Source organism: Scyliorhinus canicula, chromosome 6 (assembly GCF_902713615.1).
Source record: "Scyliorhinus canicula chromosome 6, sScyCan1.1, whole genome shotgun sequence".
Lineage (NCBI taxonomy): Eukaryota > Metazoa > Chordata > Chondrichthyes > Carcharhiniformes > Scyliorhinidae > Scyliorhinus > Scyliorhinus canicula.
The window spans coordinates 37,193,627-37,217,315 of NC_052151.1; the positions used below are offsets into that span (position 1 = coordinate 37,193,627).

General features: G+C 47.4%; 1 protein-coding gene across 7 annotated transcripts in view; it reads left to right on the top strand.

The window, feature by feature from the left end:
* ddo (D-aspartate oxidase) overlaps positions 1-23,689 on the top strand; it is a 216,476-nt gene that overhangs the window by 108,668 nt on the left and 84,119 nt on the right. For all 7 annotated transcript variants that reach the window (XM_038799172.1, XM_038799170.1, XM_038799168.1 and 4 more), the window contains exon 3: positions 3,014-3,122. In XM_038799172.1, coding sequence (XP_038655100.1) covers positions 3,014-3,122 — 109 coding nt within the window. The remainder of the gene's footprint in view (positions 1-3,013; positions 3,123-23,689) is intronic.

Below are 23,689 nucleotides of genomic sequence, written 5' to 3' on the forward strand. Positions count from 1 at the left end.
AGCCTCCAGGCATTTGCAGCCTCCAGCAGGAGCGAGCAGCAAACACAGCCGGCAGCTGTGAAGTGCCCATGCAACATTGTAACTAACATTGTCAATTCCCTATTGACAATCGCCTTTAGCTGTGCAGCCAGGGGTTGCCACGGTCAGAGGGGGTTACAGTGTCCTTCGCCATATGACTACGGACAGGGCTCTGTCCCGAGGGTGCTTGGGAGATGGGCAGGTATCGGCTGCCCCTGGTATGGATAAATACAATTCGGGAGGGGGGGGAAAGGTGGTCTGTTGGACCACTGGGCACTGAGCCTGCCCCCCCCCCTGCCCTGCCCAGGGGTGAGCCCCGCCCCCCCCACCACTGATGCCCCCCCCCCCCACTCCCGACCAGGTCCCCCCCCCAGCCCTGCCCAGGGGTGAGCCCCCCCCCCCACCCCTGACCAGGCCCGTCCCCCCCCAGCCCTGCCCAGGGGCGAGCCCCCCCCCCCCCCCCCCCCCCCCCCACCGCTGATGCCCCCCCCCCCCCACTCCCGACCAGGTCCGTCCCCCCTGGGATAACAGCCCCAGTGCCCCCAGGCTGATTGCCCCATTTCAAAGACGGCTACTCACCGCCGCTGATCCCCACAGCAGCCATTGCTTCACGTTATTAAATGGGTGTGCTAAAAGACGCCCGCGTAACCGCTCGCTGGGCAGCCGGTTATTCATGGGAGGCCGATGGATAGGGGGTCACTGTCCCGTTAATGATATGGAGATTGGCCTTAATTGGTGATTATTGGTTTCTCGCCACATCTAGGCGCGATCACACTCCGGGCGCGATCTGTCGGCCATGGTGCGCCCGGCGTGGATCTGTGTGAGATCACGGGAGAGGCTGAAATTGGGATCGGTGCCAGCCACCGATGGGTTATCGATCTAACCGGCCTATTCCCTTTGTGTGTGTGTGTGTGTGTATGTATGTGTGTGTGTGTGTGTGTGTGTGCGAACATAGAACATACAGTGCAGAAGGAGGCCATTCGGCCCATCGAGTCTGCACCGACCCACTTAAGCCCCTCACTTCCACCCTATCCCCGTAACCCAATAACCCCTCCTAACCTGTTTGGTCACTCAGGGCAATTTATCATGGCCAATCCACCTAACCTGCACATCTTGGGCTGGATTCTCCCCTACCCGGCGTGACGGAGGGTGCCGGCGTAGGGGAGTGGCGCCAACCACTCAGGGGTCGCGCCTCCCCAAAGGTGGGGAATTCTCCCCACCTTTGGGGGCCAGCCCCGCGCCGGAGCAGTTTGCACCAGAAGACTGGCGCAAACACCCGGCGCCGTCGGAAGCGGGGCTGGCCGAAAGGCTTTCGGCGGTCGGCGCATGCGCCGGCAGTGACGTCAGCGGCAGCTGGCCGCTGACGTCACTGCCGGCGCATGCGCGATGCGGGGTTCTCCTCCGCGTCCGCCATGGCGGAGGCCGTGGCGGCGCGGAAGGAGAGAGTGCCCCCACGGCACTGCCCCGCGGAGTGAGCGGGGGGCCCCGATCGCGGGCCAGGCCTCCGTGGGGGCACCCCCCCCGGGTCCGATCGCCCCCCGCCCCCCCAGGACCCCGGGGGCCTGCTCGCGCCGCTGAGCCCGCTGTTCCAGAGGTGGTTTAAACCTCGGCGGCGGGAGAAGGCCTCCCAGTGGCGGGACTTCGGCCCATCCGGGCCGGAGATTTGAGGTAAGTTTAAAAAAAATGGAATCCCGCCGGCGCCAGTTGTTTTCACAGGCTGCCGGCGGGATTTGCACAACGCCGATTTATGACCGGCGGGAGAATTCAAAAACCTGCGGGAGCGGAAATAACACCGCTTCCCGCCTATTCTCCGACCCTGCGTGGGGTCGGAGAATTTCGCCCCTTGTGTGTGTGTAAGTGAGTCTGTCTACACTCTGTCTCTGACTTCTCACCCACTCTCACCACCATACACAGCAACCCCACACACATGCACCCACTCACACACACACCCACTGGCATATACTGATCCTCTCACACTGCCCATTCTTATCACTTTTGTAACTGAACAATTTATTGCTGTGTCATTGCTGTACTTTTGCTCAGCAATTGTTTCTTTGTTTAAAGCCACAACATTTTTTAAAAGTTCAGTTTAACCTCGTTCCAGACTTTGCCTTTTCTAAAATTTGCTGCTCAGCTCCTTGAGTGAGAAAGATTTGCAAATGTGGCCCCTGAGCGAAAAGGTTGGAAAAGCCTGAGTCAAACTAATGAATTTTGCATTAGATGGTGGTTTGATCTGTTTTTACGATGTTTTAGAGATAAAACGTTTTCTCAGTTAGAGAATATAGAAGAGGTGCAGTGCCGCAATTATTTTTATGGTATGAAAATGTGCCGGGACATGCAAAGGGGTTGGGAACCAGTGCCTTTGGGCGGAGGAGTCAGTTTCAAGTAATAATTGCTTTAAAAGAGAATTACATTTATAAGATTTTAAAGTGTATCTATTAGTCCCCTTTCACCCATAAGGACGGCACGGTAGCACAGTGGTTAGCACTGTTGCTTCACGGCGCCAGGGTCCCAGGTTCGATTCCCAGCTTGGCTCGTTGTCTGTGTGGAGTCTGCACGTTCTCCCCGTGTCTGCGTGGGTTTCCTCCGGGTGCTCCGGTTTCCGCCCACAGGTCCTGAAAGACGTGCTTGTTAGGTGAATTGGACACTCTGAGTTCTCCCTCTGCGTACCTGAACAGGCGGCGGAATGTGGCGACTAGGGGCTTTTCACAGTAACTTCATTGCAGTGTCAATGTAAGCCTACTTGTGACACCAATAAACATTATTAGTCATGATAATTCATATTATTATCAAGCCGGGAATCGTACCTGGGACCCTGGTGCTGTGAAGCAACAGTGCTAACCACTGTGCTACCGTGCAATAGTTGGTTCTACTTTTGGTATCCTTTCTGTGCATTAATAAATGTATACTGGCTGTGTATGTTTGTTGCTGATTAACTTTAGATTAGTTTTTAGTGATTCTAGTTTTTACAACTATCCGATCTTGTTCAAATCAGAGACACCAATTCATCGTCAGAAACGCTGGTTCGAAGATACGTTTGCTCATGTCTACTCTCTTGTGCAGACAGCAGAGGCACCCAATATTGGTGTACAGATTTTGTCTGGGTAAGGGGATACTTTTCAATTACTGTTATATGTCAAATTGCAACATATTATCGATCAGAGATTTGCTGTTTACAGTCAGCTTTGCACTCTGACCTATTGGTGAAATTTGCTGGGTTATAATATTTCAGGTGAGACATTAGATGCTGACCCATCTGTCTTCTCATAGACCCCTACAGCACAGAGGCTGTATCGTGGCTGTCCTGACTCTTTCAAGGATGGATTCAATTGCAGCCACCCCACTATGGTTGATCTAATCGTGGCCTTAATGCCACTTCTTTCCCTTTATCCCATAGCCTTGGAATCACGTGTCAATCAACTCGGTCTTGAATATCTGTGGAATCTGTGATATCCGTGGAAGAGAGTTCCAAAGACTAACGAGGATAGAAATTCCTCTTCATCTCCATCCTACGTGGGAGACCCCTTAAATTGTGCCCTTGTTCCAGATTCCCTTACACGAGAAAATATCCTCTCAGCAACCACCCTGTCCAGACCCCTTAGAATCTTATATGTTTCAATCATATCCCTCTCATGCTTCTAATCCCCAATGAGTGTGAAACTTTCCTCATGAGAAGATGCCTTCCGCCCAGGAATGAGCCTATTGAACCTTCTCTGAACTTCTTCTCATGCAAGTATATCCTTCCTTAGGTAAGGAGGTCATAGCTGTATACAGTACTCAGCCTGCGGGGCGGCACAGCATAGCAGTGGTTAGCATGCCTGCCTCACTGCACCGAGGACCCGGTTCGATCCCAGCCGCGGGTCACTGTCCGTATCTCACTCCCACAACCCAAAGATCCCAGAGCTGAAGGGGTTGGATTATGAGGAGAGGTTGAGTAGACTGGGACTGTACTCGTTGGAATTTAGAAGGATGAGGGGGGATCTTATAGAAACATTTAAAATTATGAAGGGAATAGATAGGATAGATGCGGACAGGTTGTTTCCACTGGCGGGTGACAGCAGAACTAGGGGACATAGCCTCAAAATAAGGGGAAGTAGATTTAGGACTGAGTTTAGGAGGAACTTCTTCACCCAAAGGGTTGTGAATCTATGGAATTCCTTGCCCAGTGAAGCAGTTGAGGCTCCTTCATTACATGTTTTTAAGGTAAAGATAGATAGTTTTTTGAAGAATAAAGGGATTAAGGGTTATGGTGTTCGGGCCGGAAAGGGGAGCTGAGTCCACAAAAGATCAGCCATGATCTAATTGAATGGCGGAGCAGGCTCGAGGGGCCAGATGGCCTACTCCTGCTCCTAGTTCTTATGTTCTTATGTGCAGGGTAGGTGGATTGGCCACGCTAAATTGCCGCTTAATCGGGGAAAAAAAGCAATTTAGCTTCACCAACACCCTGTACAGTGGTACCAAGGCTCCCATACAATTACGCTCCATCCCCCATGCCATAAACTATTTTCATATAAATGTCCAATAACCTCTTGAAAGTTATTCTTGAACCTGCTTCCTCCAGTCTGTCAGGTGGTGCATTCCAGATGGTAACAACTTGCTGAGTTTAAAAATAAAGTTTTCTCTTTTCTTCCCCTGAATCATTTTGCCAGTTATCTGAACTCGTTTCTCTATGTTTGTTTGTTTGTGCGGTGGTTTGTCTATTTGTTTTCACCGTTGATATTGTTTTACTTCTTCTCTGGCTTCCTTTGTGCTTCCCTCAGCCCACATCTCAATGGTTTCCACCACTCCGATTTGTCGTCTTCTGATTTTACCCTCAGTACCTCCTTCAATTGTTGCCAGGGCAAACCTGTCAGGTCTTCGTATCCAACCAATGTCCATATTTGTCTGACTTTCTCTCTCTAATTGCACTCAGCCCTTTTGATTCATGAACTTCTCTTTCTGTCCATCCAACTGATTCTGAGCATCCGCCGCCATACCCAAATGTCAGAAGCTGCTTACTCTCCTCTTATCCTCCTTGTCTTTTCCAACTCTCGCATCCACACGGGTAACGTTCCGCACTAGTGACTGTAAGAAACTTTTTTTTTTAGCTTCGGATTGATGCTTTTGGACTTTCAGACGTTACTTAAGCCACTGGTCATGCCTCTTGACATAGTTAATCTAATCTAGATGTTATTCTTGGTTGTAATTTTGAGGAAAAGACCAAGGTTATGGTTGAAATTGGCAATGCAATAGTCAAAATTGAAAGCACCGAGATAGGCAGTACCTTGACTCGATAGACCTGCTGCCCCAGGTCTATAAAATAATGAGGTGTATGGATAAGGTAGATAGTTAACATCTTTTCCAAAAGGTAGGGAAGTCTAAACCTAGATGGCATAGGTTTAAGGTGAGGGGGCGGAGATACAAAAGGGTCCAGAAGGGCAATTATTTCACACAGAGGGCGGTGAGTGTCAGAGGCAGTACGTAGTAGAGGTGGGTATAATTTTGTCTTTTAAAAAGCATTTAGACAGTTATATGGGAAAGATGGATAGAGAGGGATATGGGCAATTGGGACTAGCTTAGTGGTTAAAAACTGGGCGGCATGGACAAGTTGGGCCGAGGGGCCTGTTTTCATGCTGTAAACCTCTATGACTCTATGACAAATATGTTCACTGTTTAGAAATAAGGCGTGGCATGGTAGCACAGTGGGTAGGATTGTTGCTTCACAGCCCCAGGGACCCGGGGCTTGGGTCACTGTCTGTGCGGAGTGTGCACTTTCTCCCCGTGTCTGCGTGGGTTTCCTCCGGGTGCTCCAGTTTCCTCCCACAAGTCCCAGAAGGCATGCTGTTAGTTGAATTGCGCATTCTGAATTCTCCCTCTGTGTAACCGAACAGGTGCCGGAATGAGACAACTAAGTGCTTTTCACAGTAACTTCATTGCAGTGTTATGTAAGCCTGCTTGCGACACTAATAAAGATGACAAAAAAGATTATTTAAAACAGAGATGAGGTGAATTTTCTTCTCTGAGGGCTGTACCTTCCGAACTCTGGTTCTTCAGAAGGGCTGGTTTAGCTTAGTGGGCTAGACAGCTGGTTTGTGATGCAGAACAAGGCCAGCAGCGTGGGTTCAATTTCCGTGCCAGCGTACCCGAACAGGCGCCGGAATGTGGCGACTAGTGGCGTTTCACAGTAACTTCATCCTTGTGACAATAAAAGGTTATTATTATTATTATTATTACTCTCTTCCTCAAAAGGTGGTGGAAACAGTCTTTGAATTTTGAAATGCATTGCCGGCGAAGGTGGTAGAGGCGGGCAAAATAGTGTCATTTATGATGTATCTAGACAGATAAATTAATGGGCAGGGAGCAAAGGGATACAGATCCTTAGAAAATAGGAGACAGTTTTAGATAGAGGATCTGAATTGGTGCAGGCTTGAAGTGCCAAAGGGCCCGTTCCTGTGCTGTAATTTTTCTTTGTTCTTTCTTTGTTCTTTGAATATATTTTTTAAATTAAAAAAAATGAATTTAGAGTACCCAATTCATCCTTTCCAATTTAGGGGAAATTTAGTGTGGCCAAATTCACCTACCCTGCACACCTTTTGGGTTGTGGGGGCGAAACCCACGCAAACACGGGGAGAATGAGCAAATTCCACATGGACAGTGACCCAGAGCCGGGATCGAACCTGGGACCTCGGCTCCGTGAGGCAGCAGTGCGAACCACTGCACCACCTTGCTGCCTTCGTCTTTGAATATTTTTAAGGCGGAGGGTAGATAGATTCTTGGTAAGCAAGGGGGTGATAGATTATCGGGGGAAGGCGGGATGTAAATTTGAGGTTCCTATCAGATCAGCCATGATCGTATTAAATGGCGGAGTAGGTTCTCGGGGTTGAACAGCCTAATCCTGCTCCTTGTACGTATGTTCATAAGGAACATGAGAAATGGTATCATCCTATATAACTGTGTCAGATCTGGAACATACCCCTCAGTGTTCTAGCATCAAGTTAAACACTAATTGGTTCGATTTTCCTTCTCCTCTTCACATCATTGTCAGCTAAAGTGAGGCTGGCACACTCCAGGCCAGATTTTTAAAACATTTTTCCTGAGGATTATGCTAACAGGGTTGTGTTAATGCACATCCCTCGTTGCCGTGGGAATGTAGGCTGAGGCCTTTTTGAACCACTGCAAATCCGTCTGGGAACTATGCTCCCACAATGATGTATGTTAGGATGCCGGATGAGAACCCAACTATTTTCAATTAATAAAACTGTGCGGAAAGGTGATTGCACCACAGGAGCGATAACACTGACCAGTAGCTTTTGTGTTAAAAACAGGATTAACCACGTTAGCAACAAATAAATTGCTTTACAAATAACAGTTACAGAATCACAGAAAAACACAGTGCAGAAGAGGCACTTCAGCCCATCGAGTCTGCACCGACACATGAAAAACATTTGACCTGTCTACCTAATCCCATTTGCCAGCACTTGGCCCATTGCCTTGAATACTATGACATGCCAAGTGCTCATCCAGGTACCAGAGTACCCAATTATTTTTTTTCCAATTAAGGGGCAATTTAGTGTGGCCAATCCACCGAACCTGCATATCTTTTGCGTTGTGGGGGTGAAACCCACGTAGACACGGGGAGAATGTGCAAACTCCACACAGACAGTGACCCAGGGCCAGGATTCGAACCTGGGTCCTCAGCGCCGCTGTCCCATTGCTAACCACTGCGCCACATGCCGCCCATCTATGTAATTTATATAAATGATAAATAATAGGAGACCCAGCACAGAATCCTGTGGTACGACACTGGACAGTAGCTTCCCGTCACTAAAATAGCCTTCTGTCATCATCCTCTGTCTCCTACAATTAAGCAAATTTTGAATCTACCTTATCCAATTACCCTGTATCCCATATGCTTTGCCTTCTTTATAAGTCTCACATTGGCAAAGGCTTTGCTGAAATCCATACAAACAACATCAACTGAACTACCTCATCTGCACACCTGTTCACCTCCTCAAAATAGTCAATCAAATTTGTTGGGCATGACCGCCCTCTGACAAAGCCATGCTGACTATTGCTGATCAAATCTTGCATCTCCAAGTGGATATTGATTCTCTGCCCAACTATCGAATTCATCGGACTCGTGTGATTCTTCCCAACTCCCTTCTTCTTTGCATGAACTTCTGAAGATGAAACACAGTCTATATGCACAAACCTAATCTTCTACTACCAAACACCTTGACCAAATCTAAGCTAGGCATCCTCGCGGCACTGCGGGCTGCAGAATTGTTTTCAACCCCAATCTAACTCATGGCCCGGAATATCCCCCACTTTACCATTACTAATAAGATGGGGATCAGCCCTGGTTGAAGGAAGAGTGAAGGAGGGCATGTCAGGAGCAACACCAGCACATCGATAAATGAAACAAAAACAGGAAGTACTGGACAATGTCAGTACGTCTGAAAGGATCTGTGGAGTGAAGAGGGAGTTAGCGTTTTGAGTCTGGGTGGTTCTTGGTCAAACCGTCATCCAGGCTCGAAACGTTAGCTCCCTTCTCTCTTCACAGATTTGTGTTTCAGTAATTTGTTTTTAACATCTAAAAATGAACCTCATGAAGTTTCAACACAGGACTACCTGCGTGCCAAACAGTGAAAACAGCATGCGTTAGAGGGAAATGATCCCACAGCCAACAGATTAGATCTACGCTCTGCAGTCCTGCCATGAATAATGCTGGATAATTAAACAAATAATTGAAGGAGGAGGCTCCATAATTATCCCCGTCGTCAAGGGAGCCCAGTACATCAATGCAAAAGACAAGGATGATGCATTTGCAACAATCTTCAGCCAGAGTTGCCGAGTGGATGATCCATCTCGGTCTCCTCCGGTGGTCCCCAGCATCACAGATGTCAGTCTTTAGCCAATTCGATTCATTCCACATGATATCAAGAAATGTCTGAAGGCACTGGATACTGCAAAGGCTGTGGGCCTGACAATATTCTGGCATTAGTACTGAAGACGTGCTCCAGAACTTTGCCACACGTCTGGTCAGGCTGTTCCAGTACAGCTACAACGCTGGCATCTACCCGGCAATGTGAAACGTTATGCCTTGTACACAAAAAGCAAGAAAATGCAATCTTGCCAACTCCTAAAAGTAAACTAAAGTATTGCCTCCACAGCACGAGAAATATGAAATTAGATATTCTGAACAACTCTCAAAATTGATGCCTTCATACCCTCAGATCTTAAAAGCATATCTCTTTATGCAATTCCTGCTCCTGCCTGATATCTCTACACACAGCCGCCAACTCTGCCTCCTCTGAATTGTCTCTCCTATAATATAGCAGGTATTTGCTCTGATCCTATCACTACATCTGGCATCGTTCCCCACGGCCTTTCCAATCTTTCATCCTGTCAATATTCCAACTTAATTTCCCCTATACTCTCCCTCTGCTGCTCTCCTTTACCATCTGCCCACTTTGATTACTCACCAGATCAACTGAATGCTGCAACAAATTCTTGACCTACCCTAACAAGGCACCGCACACAAATGCATCTTCAGTAAAGTACGAAAGGTTGTGCATGAAATGGGCCATCCAAATGGCATGTGCTCCGAGGTTCCCTTTTGCTCAATTATATCCAATCAATAGCGTTCACTACTCTGAACTACAACAGATATTCCTGCTATAATATACTACCTGAACCTCTATGGAAAATAAGAACAAACGAACAACCTTGCATTCATAATCTTATTTACCAAAGCACTCACTTTTCTTGAGCAATCGCGATTGTCATGCAGCCAAGTGCCAAAGCTCACACGCACACATCTAACAAGATAAATAAACAGTTAAGCCATGTTTGTGGCTTTGATTGCAGGCTCAACACTGGGAGAGCACTGTGCTTTAAATATTCCTGTTGAAATTTTACATACACTTGGGGTTTTACATAGTGTATGTCGAGAAATTTTGCTGTTTATCATCGAGTCAGGGTCCCAGGTTCGATTCCCCACTGGGTCACTGTCTGCGGAGTCTGCACGTTCTCCCTGTGTCTGCGTGGGTTTCCTCCGGGTGCTCCGGTTTCCTTTCACAGTCCAAAGACGTGCAGATTAGGTGGATTGGCCATGATAAATTGCCCATAGTGACCAAAAAAGGTCAGGCGGGGTTATTGGGTTACGGGGATAGGGTGGAAGTGACGGTTTAAGTAGGTCGGTGCAGACTCAATGAGCCGAATGGCCTCCTTCTGCACTGCATGTTCTATGTTCTAAGGTCACCCCCAAGTCTTCTACACTCCAGGGAAAAAAAGTCCTAGTCTATCCAGCCTCACCTTACAGCTCAAACCATCAAGTCGTGATAGCATCCTAGTAAATCCTTTCTGCACTATTTCCAGTTTAATAATATCCTTTCTTTAATAGGATGACCAGAACTGTACATGGTGTTATACAACTTCAACACGACATCCCGACTCCTGTAGTCAATGTTCTGACCAGTGAAACCAAGCATGTCAAATGCCTTCTTCACCACTCTGTCCACCTGTGACTCCATTTTCAAGGAGCCATGAACCTGTACTCCTGGATCTCTTTGTTCTCTAACTCTCCCAACACCCTACCATTAACTGAGTAAGTCCTGCTCCAATTCGACCTATCTAAATGCATCGCCTCACATTTATCTAAATTAAACTACATCTGCCATTCACCGGCCGACTGGCCCAATTGATCAAGAAGCCGTTGCAATCCTAGATAACCTTCTTCACTGTCCAGTATGCCACCAATCTTGGTGTCCTCTGAAAACTTACTAACCATGCCTCCTAAATGCTCATCCAAATCATTAATATAAATAACAAGTAACAGTGGACCCAGTACCGATCCCGGAGACACACCGCTGGTCACAGGCCTCCAGTTTGAAAAACAACCCTCTCCAACCACCTTCTGTTATCAAGCCAAGTTTGTATCCAATTAGCTATCTCACCCTGGATCCCTTATGCAACAACCCAGCATGAGGTACCTTGTCAATGGCCTTGCTAAAGTCCATGTAGACTACGTTGACTGCACTGCCCTCATCTACCTTCTTGGTTACCTCTTCAAAAAACTCAATCAAATTTGTGAGATATGATCACAAAGCCATGCTGACTGTCCCTAACCAGTCCTTGCCGCTCTAAATGCCTGTAGATCCTGTCTCTCAGAATACCTTCTGACAACCTACCCACCACAGACATTAGTCTCAGGAAAGCAAATAGTAGATATTAATCTTTTAATAAAGTGTAACCAGACCAAATAGTAGCTTGTAAATGAAAACTATTGATACAAATGTAATGCACTGTCCAAAATTGTGCAGAAAACCTTTAAGCAGAGACATCAGTGTTCGCTTTTTAAATCAAATTTCTTCATTTGTTTATCAAATGCTATTTCAATTAAACCTGGGGGTAACACGGTGGCTCAGTGGTTAGCACTGGTGCCTCACAGCACCATTGACCTCGGTTCGATTCCGACCTTGGGCAATTGTCTGTGTGGAATTTGTATGTTCTTCCCATGTCTGCGTGGGTTTCCTCCCGGTGCTTCAGTTTCCTCCCTCAGTCCAAAGACATGCAGGTGAGGTGGATTGGCCGTGTTAAAATACCCCATAGTGTCCAACGGTTAGGTGGGTCATGGGGGTAGGGCGGGGTAGTGGGCCGAGATAGGCTGCTCTTCCTGAGGCTCAGTGCAGATTCCTTGGGTCGAATGGCCTTTTTCTGCACTGGCTATGATTCTATGATCTCAATCTGATTATGTGAATTGCAAGAAACCTGTTTATAACCACTGGTTGTAATTATAATCAAACCCCACCTGAAGTGTTGGCTAGTGTAGACTTGAGAGATGAACAGACACTTCCAACACTGATGAAGGTTCAACTCAATTATTAACTACTTCTAACTAACTAACACACGATGACTGTCGGTCTAAATGATGCTAACTTAACGAAATGAAAAATGAAATGAAATGAAAATCGCTTATTGTCACGAGTAGGCTTCAGTGAAGTTACTGTGAAATGCCCCATAGTCTCCACATTCCGGCATCTGTCCAGGGAGGCTGGTACGGGAATCGAACTGTGCTGCTGGCCTGCTTTAAAAGCCAGCGATTTAGCTCAGTGAGCTAAACCAGCCCCTAACTAGAGACCTAAGCCTTGTCTGAACCAGTTGATTCTCTCAGCACGTGGTGTGAGTCTGTGCTGGGCTGGATGAGTTCCTGTTACACTGAGAGGCAGCACCCAGAATGAGCGGGAACCGTGGTGCCCTCTGCCTTTATAGTGTGCGTATTCTAACTGGTGATTGGCTGCGGTGTTTGTCCATGTTGATTGGTCCCCGTGTGTGTCCATCAGTGTGTGTCTGCACCATGATATACTGATGTATATTGAAATGAAATGAAAATCGCTTATTGTCACGAGTAGGCTTCAATGAAGTTACTGTGAAAAGCCCCTAGTCGCCACATTCCGGCGCCTGTTCGGGGAGGCTGGTACGGGAATCGAACCGTGCTGCTGGCCTGCTTGGTCTGCTTTAAAAGCCAGCGATTTAACTCAGTGAGCTAAACCAGCCCCTGGTTTAGCTCGTTTAGCTGGTTTAGCTGGTTTAGTGGTATTATGACACCACCTAGAATCAATTTCATAACAACTAATGCTGTCAGTTTCATTACCTTTGTACAGCATTCTGAGCATCGCACTGCATTCCTGTTATGTAATGAACTCAGGAATAAATCCAGAGTAAATACGCATTCTGCCACCTGCTGTACTGTACTGTGTATCACAATAAATAAACAAGAGAGGCACTTGAGAAGATGCAACATCGATTCACAAGGATGAAACCAGAACTGAGAAGTTATAACCGGTCAGTAAAGATTGAACCGGGTGAGGCTATTGTCTCCAGAAAAGAGAGGCTGAGGGGTGACTCGTTAGAGGGAAATTTAACATTATGAGTAGGTTTGATGGGGAGACATGAAGAAGGTGTTTCTACTTTAGGGCCTCACGGTAGCATGGTGGTTAGCATCAATGCTTCACAGCTCCAGTGGTCCCAGGTTCGATTCCCGCCTGGGTCACTGTCTGTGTGGAGTCTGCACGTCCTCCCCGTGTGTGCGTGGGTTTCCTCCGGGTGCTCCGGTTTCCTCCCACAGTCCAAAGATGTGCGGGTTAGGTGGATTGGCCATGCTAAATTGCCCGTAGTGTAAGGTTAATGGGGGGATTGTTGGGATACGGGTTACGTGGGTTTAAGTAGGGTGATCATTGCTCGGCACAACATCGAGGGCCGAAGGGCCTGTTCTGTGCTGTACTGTTCTATGTTCTATGTTCTACTTGAAAGTCTTCTACTTCTACTCAAATTCTGAAACTTGGGACAGTAAATTTAAGAGAATTGCCAATAAGGAATTTGGGAGAGAATTTTTTACCAGGGTAGTTAGAATGTAGGGACGTTCCTGCTACGTGGAGTTGTTAAAACAAATACATTTGCTTCACGTTTAAGGGAACACACGATAAGGACATGAGAAATGAAGGACATGAGAATTGATAGGATGAGAGGAGTTGGACCACTTGGATTGAAAGGCCTGATTTAGTACTCTAACTTCTATATAATCACGCGTATTTGTGAAGCTGCTTTGTTGGTAAGCGGGCAGCAGAAATAAAAGCAGAAAATGTCAGAAACCTCAGCAATACAGGCAGCATTTTCCGAGTGAGTGGAACAGACTTATCAGCCCAGATCCTCTCACAGCAACGGCAGCTCATGTTGAGACATCCACAGGGCAGCACGGTGGCGCAGTGGTTAGCACTGCTGCCTCACGGCACCGAGGCCCCAGGTTCGATCCCGACTCTGGGTCACTGTCCGTGTGGAGTTTGCACATTCTCCCCGTGTTTGCGTGGGTTTCGCTCCCACAACCCAAAAAGATGCGCAGGGTAGGTGGATTGGCCACGCTAAATTGCCACTTAATTGGGAATTAAAGAATTGGGTACTCTAAATTTATAAAAAACAAATGTTGAGACATTCACAGCTGCAGAATCCCGACGAAGTCCCAACTCGCGCACATGCGGAAGTTTAAAATCCTTTGGGCAGAGTCACACTGCTCAAGTCACTCCGAGAATATCTTCAGCACTGACCGTTGTGTCGGAGACTTGGGGTGGATTTTGGATTCCAGGCATGCGCTGTGGTGGGTGGTCAACATGTGCCCATATCGCATTGAGCATCCACACATAATTCATGAATGTATTAACCTTAGGGTGTCTAGCAGCACGGGAGATTGTTGGGGGGTGACGGGTGTCACCGATTTTCAGGATCGATAATTTGCAGTAAATAATGATCAAATGGTAGAATACTTTCCCTTTTCCAATTCCATTTGTCGAATACTGTACTCAGATTTTGTTGAACATGCATTTCACCTTTTATACTTTCGCAGGTAATGGTGAGACATGATGCCCACCATTATGCTCTTCGGAAGTCCTTCTTGTGGTGATATGTCTGTGAATAAGATTGTACTCCGTTAGCAATGTGACCTCCAACCAGCTGGTGGCGTTAGACCTTGGTCACGTGATGTGGCAGACTCACCAGTTGGTAGTAAGGCGTACACAAGGACAGTTGCACATTGGGTAGTTCCAGAGTAACCTAGTCTGTATAGAACATAGAACAGTACAGCACAGAACAGGCCCTTCGGCCCTCGATGTTGTGCCGAGCAATGATCACCCTACTCAAACCCACGTATCCACCCTATACCCGTAACCCAACAACCCCCCCCAACCTTACTTTTTAGGACACTAAGGGCAATTTAGCATGGCCAATCCACCTAACCCGCACATCTTTGGACTGTGGGAGGAAACCGGAGCACCCGGAGGAAACCCACGCACACACGGGAAGGACATGCAGACTCCGCACAGACAGTGACCCAGCCGGGAATCGAACCTGGGACCCTGGAGCTGTGAAGCATTTATGCTAACCACCATGCTACCGTGCTGCCCATGTTATCCTTCCACGTGTTAATCAATAAATCATTCTAAGAAAGCCATCAGTAGTTCTGTGAGCATCATTGCAACAGTAAGACAACAGAACACAGCATGGTACCAGGTGTATTGAACATTTAAGGAGACAGCAGAAAAGGCAAAGGAAAGCCGGCTGAAAAACGAAACAAAAAAAAAAGGTTTTTCAACCGACCCGGTAAGCTATGGCCTGTGGCGACTCAATGCAATAAAAGATGGTAAAGCTCAACCTGGAGAGTTTAAAGGCACCCCACCAGCTTCAAGTATCGGGTAACGTAGACGAAAACTGGCGCGTTTCGAACAGCAGTTTCAGTTCCAAAAAGAAAATGCTAGAAAATCTCAGCAGGTCTGGCAGCATCTGTAAGGAGAGAAAAGAGCTAACGTTTCGAGTCCAGATGACCCTTTGTCATCTATTTTAGCCATTTAAGTTCAATGTTTCCGCCCTTGGCCTGCAGGCACAGCCTGACGAGAGGCGAATTGCGTTGCTGTTCAGAGTGGAAGGTACACAAGCAACCAAAATCTACAATTCATTTGCTTTCGATAGTGAAGAGGAAAGCAAGGGATACGATCAAGTGGTAGAGTACCCCGATCGGCATTGCTCTCCCAAAAAAGAATGAAACATTTGAAAGATCTCTTTTTCGCATGTGTACCCAGAAACCAGGCGAATCTTTTGATAGTATTGTCACTGACTTGAAGCTGGAGGCTCAGTCCTGCAAATTCAGTAATCTCAAATCTCCAATGATCCGCGACCAAATAGTATTTGGCATATCAAACGACAAGCTCCGTGAGAAATTGCTGTGGGAAGAAGATTTGATATTGGAAAAAACAATTAAGATTTGTCATGTGAGTGAGTTAGCTGCCCAGCAAGTCAGCACACCCAGCTCGAAATATTTTGGCTCCAACATGGAGGAAGAAGCCAGCGCCATCAGCACTGTGACGCAGATCAATAAGAAAGGTGGACTCAGTGCGGGCGGCCATTTTAAGTCGCTGACTGAGTCCGCCATCTTATGCCAGAAATGTGGCAACCGGCATGGCCCACGGTAATGTCCAGCAAGTGGAAAAGTATGTTCCTGGTGCGACCGAACGGATCACTTTGCAAAACAATGTTTTTCGCAACTTCAGTGGACCAAATCAGAGCAGTTCATACAGTGGAAGAGATGCCTCGAGAAGAGCAGTTCTTTATTGATCTAATTTCAGAAAAGGGTCAGAGCGGTCCAACCGAAATGAGTGTAGAAATCCTTCTGAATAGTCGTGAGTGGCTGGATGGTTCAGACAGCAAGTGGCCAGACAGTTACTGCGACTCGCAACAAAATATGCTGGTTCACTCACTCGATGAGAAGCAAGTCCAGGCGAAAGATGACAAATAATAATAATCTTTATTGTCACAAGTAGGCTGACATTAACACTGCAATGAAGTTACTGTGAAAAGCCCCTAGTCGCCACACTCCGGCGCCTGTTCGGGTACACTGAGGGAGAATTCAGAATGTCCAATTCGCCTAACAGCACGACTTTCGGGACTTGTGGGAGGAAACCGGAGCACGCGGACACTCCACACAGGGTGACCCAAGTCGGGAATAGAACTTGGGACCCTGGCACTGTGAAGCAACAGTGCTAGCCACTGTGCCACCGTGCCACCCCAGTGAGGTGCTGGAAGAGCCAAAGGGAATTCCAGGCTTCTGGTTAGCTGTCTTCGAGAAGGCATATATAGTCAGTGGCATGATACAGGAACATGGTGAGCCCATATTAAAGCATCTACAATATGCGAAGGTTAAATGTTCAGAGCGCACCCAGCCGACGAGCTTCACTCTGGAGCTTATGTTTGAACCAAATGAGTATTTTACAAATGAGGTAATTACGAAAACTTATCAGCTGGAATTTCAGCCTGACGAGTGGGACTTCTCATTTTGTGATGAACCAGAAATCTCGGGATACGCTGTGAGCCAGATCGACTGGAAGAAAGGAAACAATGTCACACTGAAGACCATTAAAATGAAGCCGAAGCAAAATGGTCGGAGTACTCGCTAAACGGTTACGAAAACTGCACCAAATGACTCATTCTTTAACTTCCTCAGTCCTCCAAATGGTCCGCAGCATGATATGTGAAATATATATTCCGCAGCAAGACTCGCTGCTGACTTTGAAGTTGGTCGAACCCTTCATTCGATGTGCAATGTCGTATTTTACAGGCAAAGTCTTTGTTGATGACACTGACTCTGAAGATGATTACCTTGATGAATCCTACAAACACTATGAAGACAAAGAAGTAAGCAAAGGTTTGGATGATGAGCAGGAGCTGGACTAATATGAAACGCTAATAAAGCTGTTTGCGGAAGAGATGGCAAACTCGGTGAGGGACCTCTGCAGCGCTATGTCGATGGTTTGGCGGGAATGACGAGGTGATCACAAGGGACACTCAGCCTGTGCCGGACACCGAGAGGTGCGAATACTCTGAGATGATACACGTAGAAATGCACAGCAAGATTGCATCAGCAGACACCTCAGACCAAACTGATATAGCTCCGAACCAACTGTAAACAGAAAATATTGTGCCAATTCTGGAGAAACTAGCTCCAGAAGCATAAGGGAAACCATCGCAGCCCCATGAAGTGTGCAGCATGGTGGCACAGTGGTTAGCACAATTGCTTCACAGCTACAGGGTCCCAGGTTCGATTCCCCACTGGGTCACTGTCTGTGCGGAGTCTGCACATCCTCCCCGTGTGTGCGTGGGTTTCCTCCGGGTGCTCCGGTTTCCTCCCACTGTCCAAAGATGTGCAGGTTAGGTGGATTGGCCATGCTAAATTGCCCTTGGTGTCCAAAATTGTCCTTCGTGTTGGGTGGGGTTACTGGGTTATGGGGATGGGGTGGGGGTGTGGGCTTGGGTGGGGTGCTCTTTCGAAGGGCCGGTGCAGATTCGATGGGCCGAAAGGCCTCCTTCTGCACTGTAAATTCTATGAAGAAGTTCTGGTAATGGACTCGCCAAGACGTGAGACCATTCCACCGCAGGAGGAGTTCAAATAACAAATGATGGCATCCGTATGCAGTTCCACGGTGACGGATGATACGTACATAATAACCCATGACCAGGATGAACCATGGCCTGTGTCTGTATGCAGTGCCATAGCGACAATTGATACTGAATCTGGATGCAGTTCCATGGTATTGGATGTACAATCATACAATGAGGACGAGTCCCCACCTGGGCTATCTGAAAAAGATGAGGTGTGCATTGTGATCTGAAGTGAAGAGGAGCCATCACCTGGGGCTCAAGCACAAGACGAAAGGGCAGTGCCCAGTGCTGAGGATGCTAATCCTACCCAGATATCAGAGGGCGAGGCTCTGCAGCTGGTCGTTGAAGGTGCTGACTTAACCACCACCACGCAGCCCCTCGGAAGCTGACATGGGACGTCTCTGCAGACGACCCACAACACACTGATAAAATGTTGACATCTCCAAAGGAAGGGGGATGTGGTGATAATAATAACCTTTTATTGTCACAAGTATGAAGTTACTGTGAAAAGCCCTCAGTCGCCACATTCCGGCGCCTGTTCGGGTAAGCTGGTACGGGAATTGAACCCGCAAGACAACAGAACACAACCCTTTTGACAACTCTGTTATGGAATTGCCAACACCCACAATTTCCGAAAGTCATGCACTTTTTGGAAATTGCTTGAAAACTTACAATTCATATGACAGATTTAGAAAAGATCTCTGTCTTTCTTGTTCATGTTCCCGTACCAGCCTCCCCGGACAGGCGCCGGAATGTGGCGACTAGGGGCTTTTCACAGTAACTTCATTGAAGCCTACTCGTGACAATAAGCGATTTTCATTTCATTTTCATTTTCATCCTTTGAGGTGAAGATAACCATGTTCATTTTCTGGGGTGTTTGGCAGTGTTATGGTGGGTATGTAGGTGACTGCTAAAGCAGATTTACATCGAGACGTTCCTGCTGCAAATAAGGCAGGATAGGGCAGGTGAGCGAGGTTTGGACAAGTTTCTGATTTGGGATTTCCTCTGCTTGCCTTTTCTCTCTGCGTCTGATAATTGTTTGTTTTCTCGAGAGGCCCACCCTTTATTTTTCATATGGTTGTACCAGGTGCTGCAATCCTGGGCAAGCTTCTCCCAGGGCATCAAAGTCAAGATCATATCTCTGAAGTGAAGCTTTCAGATTACCTTGCTGCGTTTCCTTTCACCATCATGACAAGCACCTCAAAACTCAAGCTCTCCATAAAAGATGGAGGCTGGTTTAGCACAGGGCTAAATAGCTGGCTTTTAAAGCAGACCAAGGCAGGCCAGCAGCGCGGGTTCAATTCCCGTACCAGCCTCCCCGAACGGGTGCCGGAATGTGGTGACTAGGGGCTTTTCACAGTAACTTCATTGAAGCCTACTCGTGACAATAAGCGATTTTCATTCCATTTCATTTTCATTTGAAGATTCACTTTGGTGAATCTGGCTACATGACCATCCCAACTCAGTGTGACTGTCTGAATATGGTGTGAATGCTTGGTAAACCGGCTCGGATGAGGCGGCAGGGAAGCACAGTGGTTAGCACTGTTGCTTTACAGCTCCAGGGTCCTAGGTTCGATTCCCAGTTTGGGTCACTGTCTGTGCGCAGTCTGCTTGTGCTCCGTGTCAGAGTGGGTTTCCTCTGGGTGCTCCGGTTTCCTCCCACAGTCCAAAGATGTGCAGGTTAGGTGAAGTGGCCATAATAAATTCCCCTTAGTGTCCAAAAAGGTTAGATGGGGTTATTGGGTTATGGGGATAGGGTGTATGTGTGGGCTTGAGTAGTGTGCTCTTTCCAAGGTAAATCTTTGATCGTAAAGTTGTTGCATGCATTGGAGATCAAGCCCAATTTGCTAAATTGCACAGCTAGCTCTGAATTGGCAGCATGTGCACCGTCATTGTCAAACAGGAAACCACGAAGGATGTCCTTGGAGACCTTGTTCTTTGCCTGGTCTCGGTTCTGATTGAGCAGCTTCCTGTTCATGAAGATCAGCTTTTGATGCCACAATCACCGTCATGGAAGGCATTGGCGAGCATGAGAGGATAAAATGTGAAGGAGGTTGGTGCTCGCATACCCTACACTCCATTAGCGACTGGTCAGAAGACTCCCCATCATCAGGTCAGGAGCAAGCATACCATTATGGAATTGTTAAACGCTGTGATGGGTTTCCCAGAGAAGTCGGATTTCTCTATCACCTTCCAAAGGCCCTCATGGCTGACAAGGTCAGGGTCAGGTCAGTATGGTGGTTGTTCTGCTCTTGGTATTTCTCCTGGAGCTGTCTAGCTCCCTACTCGATATCAATGGTTTCTCAACCTTTTGTGAAACCACACTGACTGTCTGACAGTATTTCCTGGTCGGAATGTTCCACTATCTTGGTTCAGAATTCTGGCAAAGAATTTGCCAGTGATGGAGAGGAGTGTGATTTCTCTATAATTGTCGCAAAATTGTACAGATGGACAATGGAGGCACCTTTGTATTATTATGGGATGGTTCCTTGCTGCTCCCTTATAGACTGAAAGAGTTCAGTGAGTTTCCTGACCCGGTATTGACCGCCAGCCTTGTAAACCTCAGCTGGAATTGCATAAGCTCCGGGAGGTTTGCTGTTAGACAAGAGATTGATTGCGTTGATCATTTCTTTAAAAAAAAAAAAATTTAGAGTACCCAATTATTTTTTCCAATTAAGGGGCAATTTAGCGTGGCCGATCCACCTATCCTGCACATCTTTGGGTTGTGGGGGTGAAACCCACGCAGACATGGGGAGAATGTGCAAACTCCTCACGGACAGTGCCCCAGGGCCGGGATTCGAACCCGGGTCCTCAGCGCCATAGGCAGCAATGCTAACCACTGTGCCACCGTGCTGCCCCGCGTTGATCATTTCTAACAGCATGAGAGGGTCATCAGGAGGACAGTTGATGGCAGCCTGTGGCAGCCTGTTGCTTGCTTCTCCATTGGTGGATGAAGACCGATTGGTGTGTTGGTTAAAGTTCTCTGGCCATCTTTCTGAATTTGTTTTCTTCTATGAGCAGTGATGAACAATCAGCACTGAGGATTGGTGATAAGCTAGTAGACAGGGGCCCATAGACAGATTTCAGAGCATTGTAGAATCTCTTCCAGTCTTTGTAGCCGGTGAATGACTGAAGATTCGGGCAAGTAGCTCACATTGGGCAAAACCTGCAGATGTTTCAGTAGGCATTGTGCTTGGATAGTGATGATTGTCTTTGAGGTAAACTCTGTAGAGGTTTCTCCTACAATAGTTTCTGGATTACCTCATTTTTTTCATCAAATCAATGTTGATGCCAATAAGAGGTAGGGCCAAAGGCCTCCAGAACAGTGGAGTACACTGTATCTCTGAAGGTCACCTTCGCCAGCTTAGCTCTTCTTTTCCATGTGAAATCTGCGCCGATTTCCTTGAGTTGGCCTTCCTCTGGTAGAATGCTGAGGGCAGTGTACCTAGCCAATCACAGTTCTTCTCTCAGTTCTGTCGGCTATGGCATTGTCCATGAGGATGTGTACGTTCCATGTGCCGGTGGTTACCTGTGTCACCTTAACTTTCTTTTTCGATATCGATGTGACTGAATTGATGGGATCCCTGCTGACTGTGGCCTGCTGTCCAGGAAGGTGAAGCAAACAATGTTTAAGGCACTGTTTCTAGTCCCTTCCTCATATTAGGGAGGTGAGCAGCGAAGTTCTGAAAAGGGTTACTCACTCACTCAGACAGCTGCTGAATTCCCCTTCAACTTCCTTTGACTGAGAAACGAACGGATGGCCTGAGTCACCTGTGTGCAGGATCAGAGCTACAGCTCCCAGTGAATCTCCATCTGCTGCTGCATCACTCGCCCCTCGCACTGAAGTTGTGATACAGATAGCTAATGGATGACAGTGGTTGCAAGTGGTGACGAAGACCTGTATTTAAATGATATTATAGTCAGGGAGAGTTGCACATCGTCTGCCTCACTCTCTCATCCTGACCTATCTTGATTCCAGTGGTAAGGTGAATCTGGACAGCTGGAGATAGATCTGTATAGTGGGTGGCCAGGACATCTTCTGTGTCTTATCGAGCTCCATGCATTCCACAACACAATGCTATCCTGCCTACGAGACTATTGGAATTTAGATTAATTCCCCCAATCCGCCTGAATCAGGCTTCCCATGCCGGAGCGTTCAAATCCCTATGACTGAGGGTAGGGGACCCAATAGCTGCCCTCACTTGGTTTCCCCCAACATCAATGCAGTTTACTGGGTTGTTGCCAATCTAAGGTCCAATCGCCTTGACGGTGGGTCAGCACGGTGTTGTGGACTGCGTAGAGCTCGACAAGGCACAGGACGTCCTGTTCACCCACTGCATCTGGATCGATCTCCAGCCATCTAGATTCACCTTGCCGCTGGACCAAGGGATCTCAGGATGTGAGGGTCCCTCACTTTAACCCTATTCACGTGCAAGTCATGTCCATCGTCTGTCATGCTGACAATTACTTAGAGCCACAGGTGAGAGCTAGATGAAGGTGAGGAGCAAATACACAATGAGCAACGCCAAAGAGTTTGGGGAGCCCACCTGTGAAAGGTGCTACCACTCCCTGATGATCTTCGTAAAGGGTAATGCTCTGCAAATCAGCAAATGTTTTTAATGTATCATAATTTTGATAGGAAGAATGCAGAGAAATAAAGTACACAATTCTGAAGGGGGTACAGGCGCAGATGGACCTGGGGATGTATGTGCATAGATCACTGAAGGTGTCTGGAGAGATTAAAACATACAGCACCCTGGGCTCAATATGGGTGTAGAGCACAAAAGTTAGCAAGTTATGTTAAAATGTGTACACAACACTGGTTCAGACTCAACTGGAATATCTCATCCAGTTCTGGGCACTCCATCTCAAGAAGGAGGTGGAGGCATTCGAGCGAATGCAGAAAAGATTAATGAGAATGATTCCAGCAATGTGAAACTTCAGTGATGTGGATAGATTGGGGAAGTTGGGACTGTTCCCCTCGGAGAAGAGAAGGCTTAGCGGAGGTTTGATTGAGGTATTCAAAATCATGAGAGACCGGGTCTGAGTAGGCAGGGGTAAACTGTTCCCATTAGTGGAAGAATCGGGAACCTGAGGGGCTAGATTTACGGTAGTTGGCAGAAAAAGCAACAGCAGGCATGAGGAAAGTGTTTTCACACAGCGAGTGGTTCGGATCAGGAATGCACAGCCTGAGTGGGTGCTGGAGGGATTTTCAATCGAGGCATTGAAAAGGGAATTGGATCATTATCTGAAAAGGAAACATTTGCAAGGATATGGGGAAAGGCAGGCATTGGCACAAGGTGAATTTCTCCTTCTGAGGGCCAGCACAGACAGGGTGGACTGAATGGCCTCATTCAGTGCTTTAACTATTTTATTTGGGGGCAGTTTCCGTTCCTATTTTCATTGGCAAGATCGGTGATAGGAGTGGAAAATCCCATGAGACGTCCAACTTGCATTTCATGCTGATGTAAAAGGGGAGGCGGTGATATTGTAGTATTATCGCTGGCCTGGTAACCCAGAGACCAAAGGTAATGCTCTGGGGACCCGGGTTCGAATCCCACAACGGCAGGTTGTGAAATTTGAATTGATGCCCGGATGCTGTCCTGGGGCACTGCCCCCTGGTAACACTGGGAGCAATGTTTGGGGGGAGCCTGTGGGGAGGTGGATTTATGGAAGGCTTTTAAAACAATAAATGTATGCAGTTGATTGAATC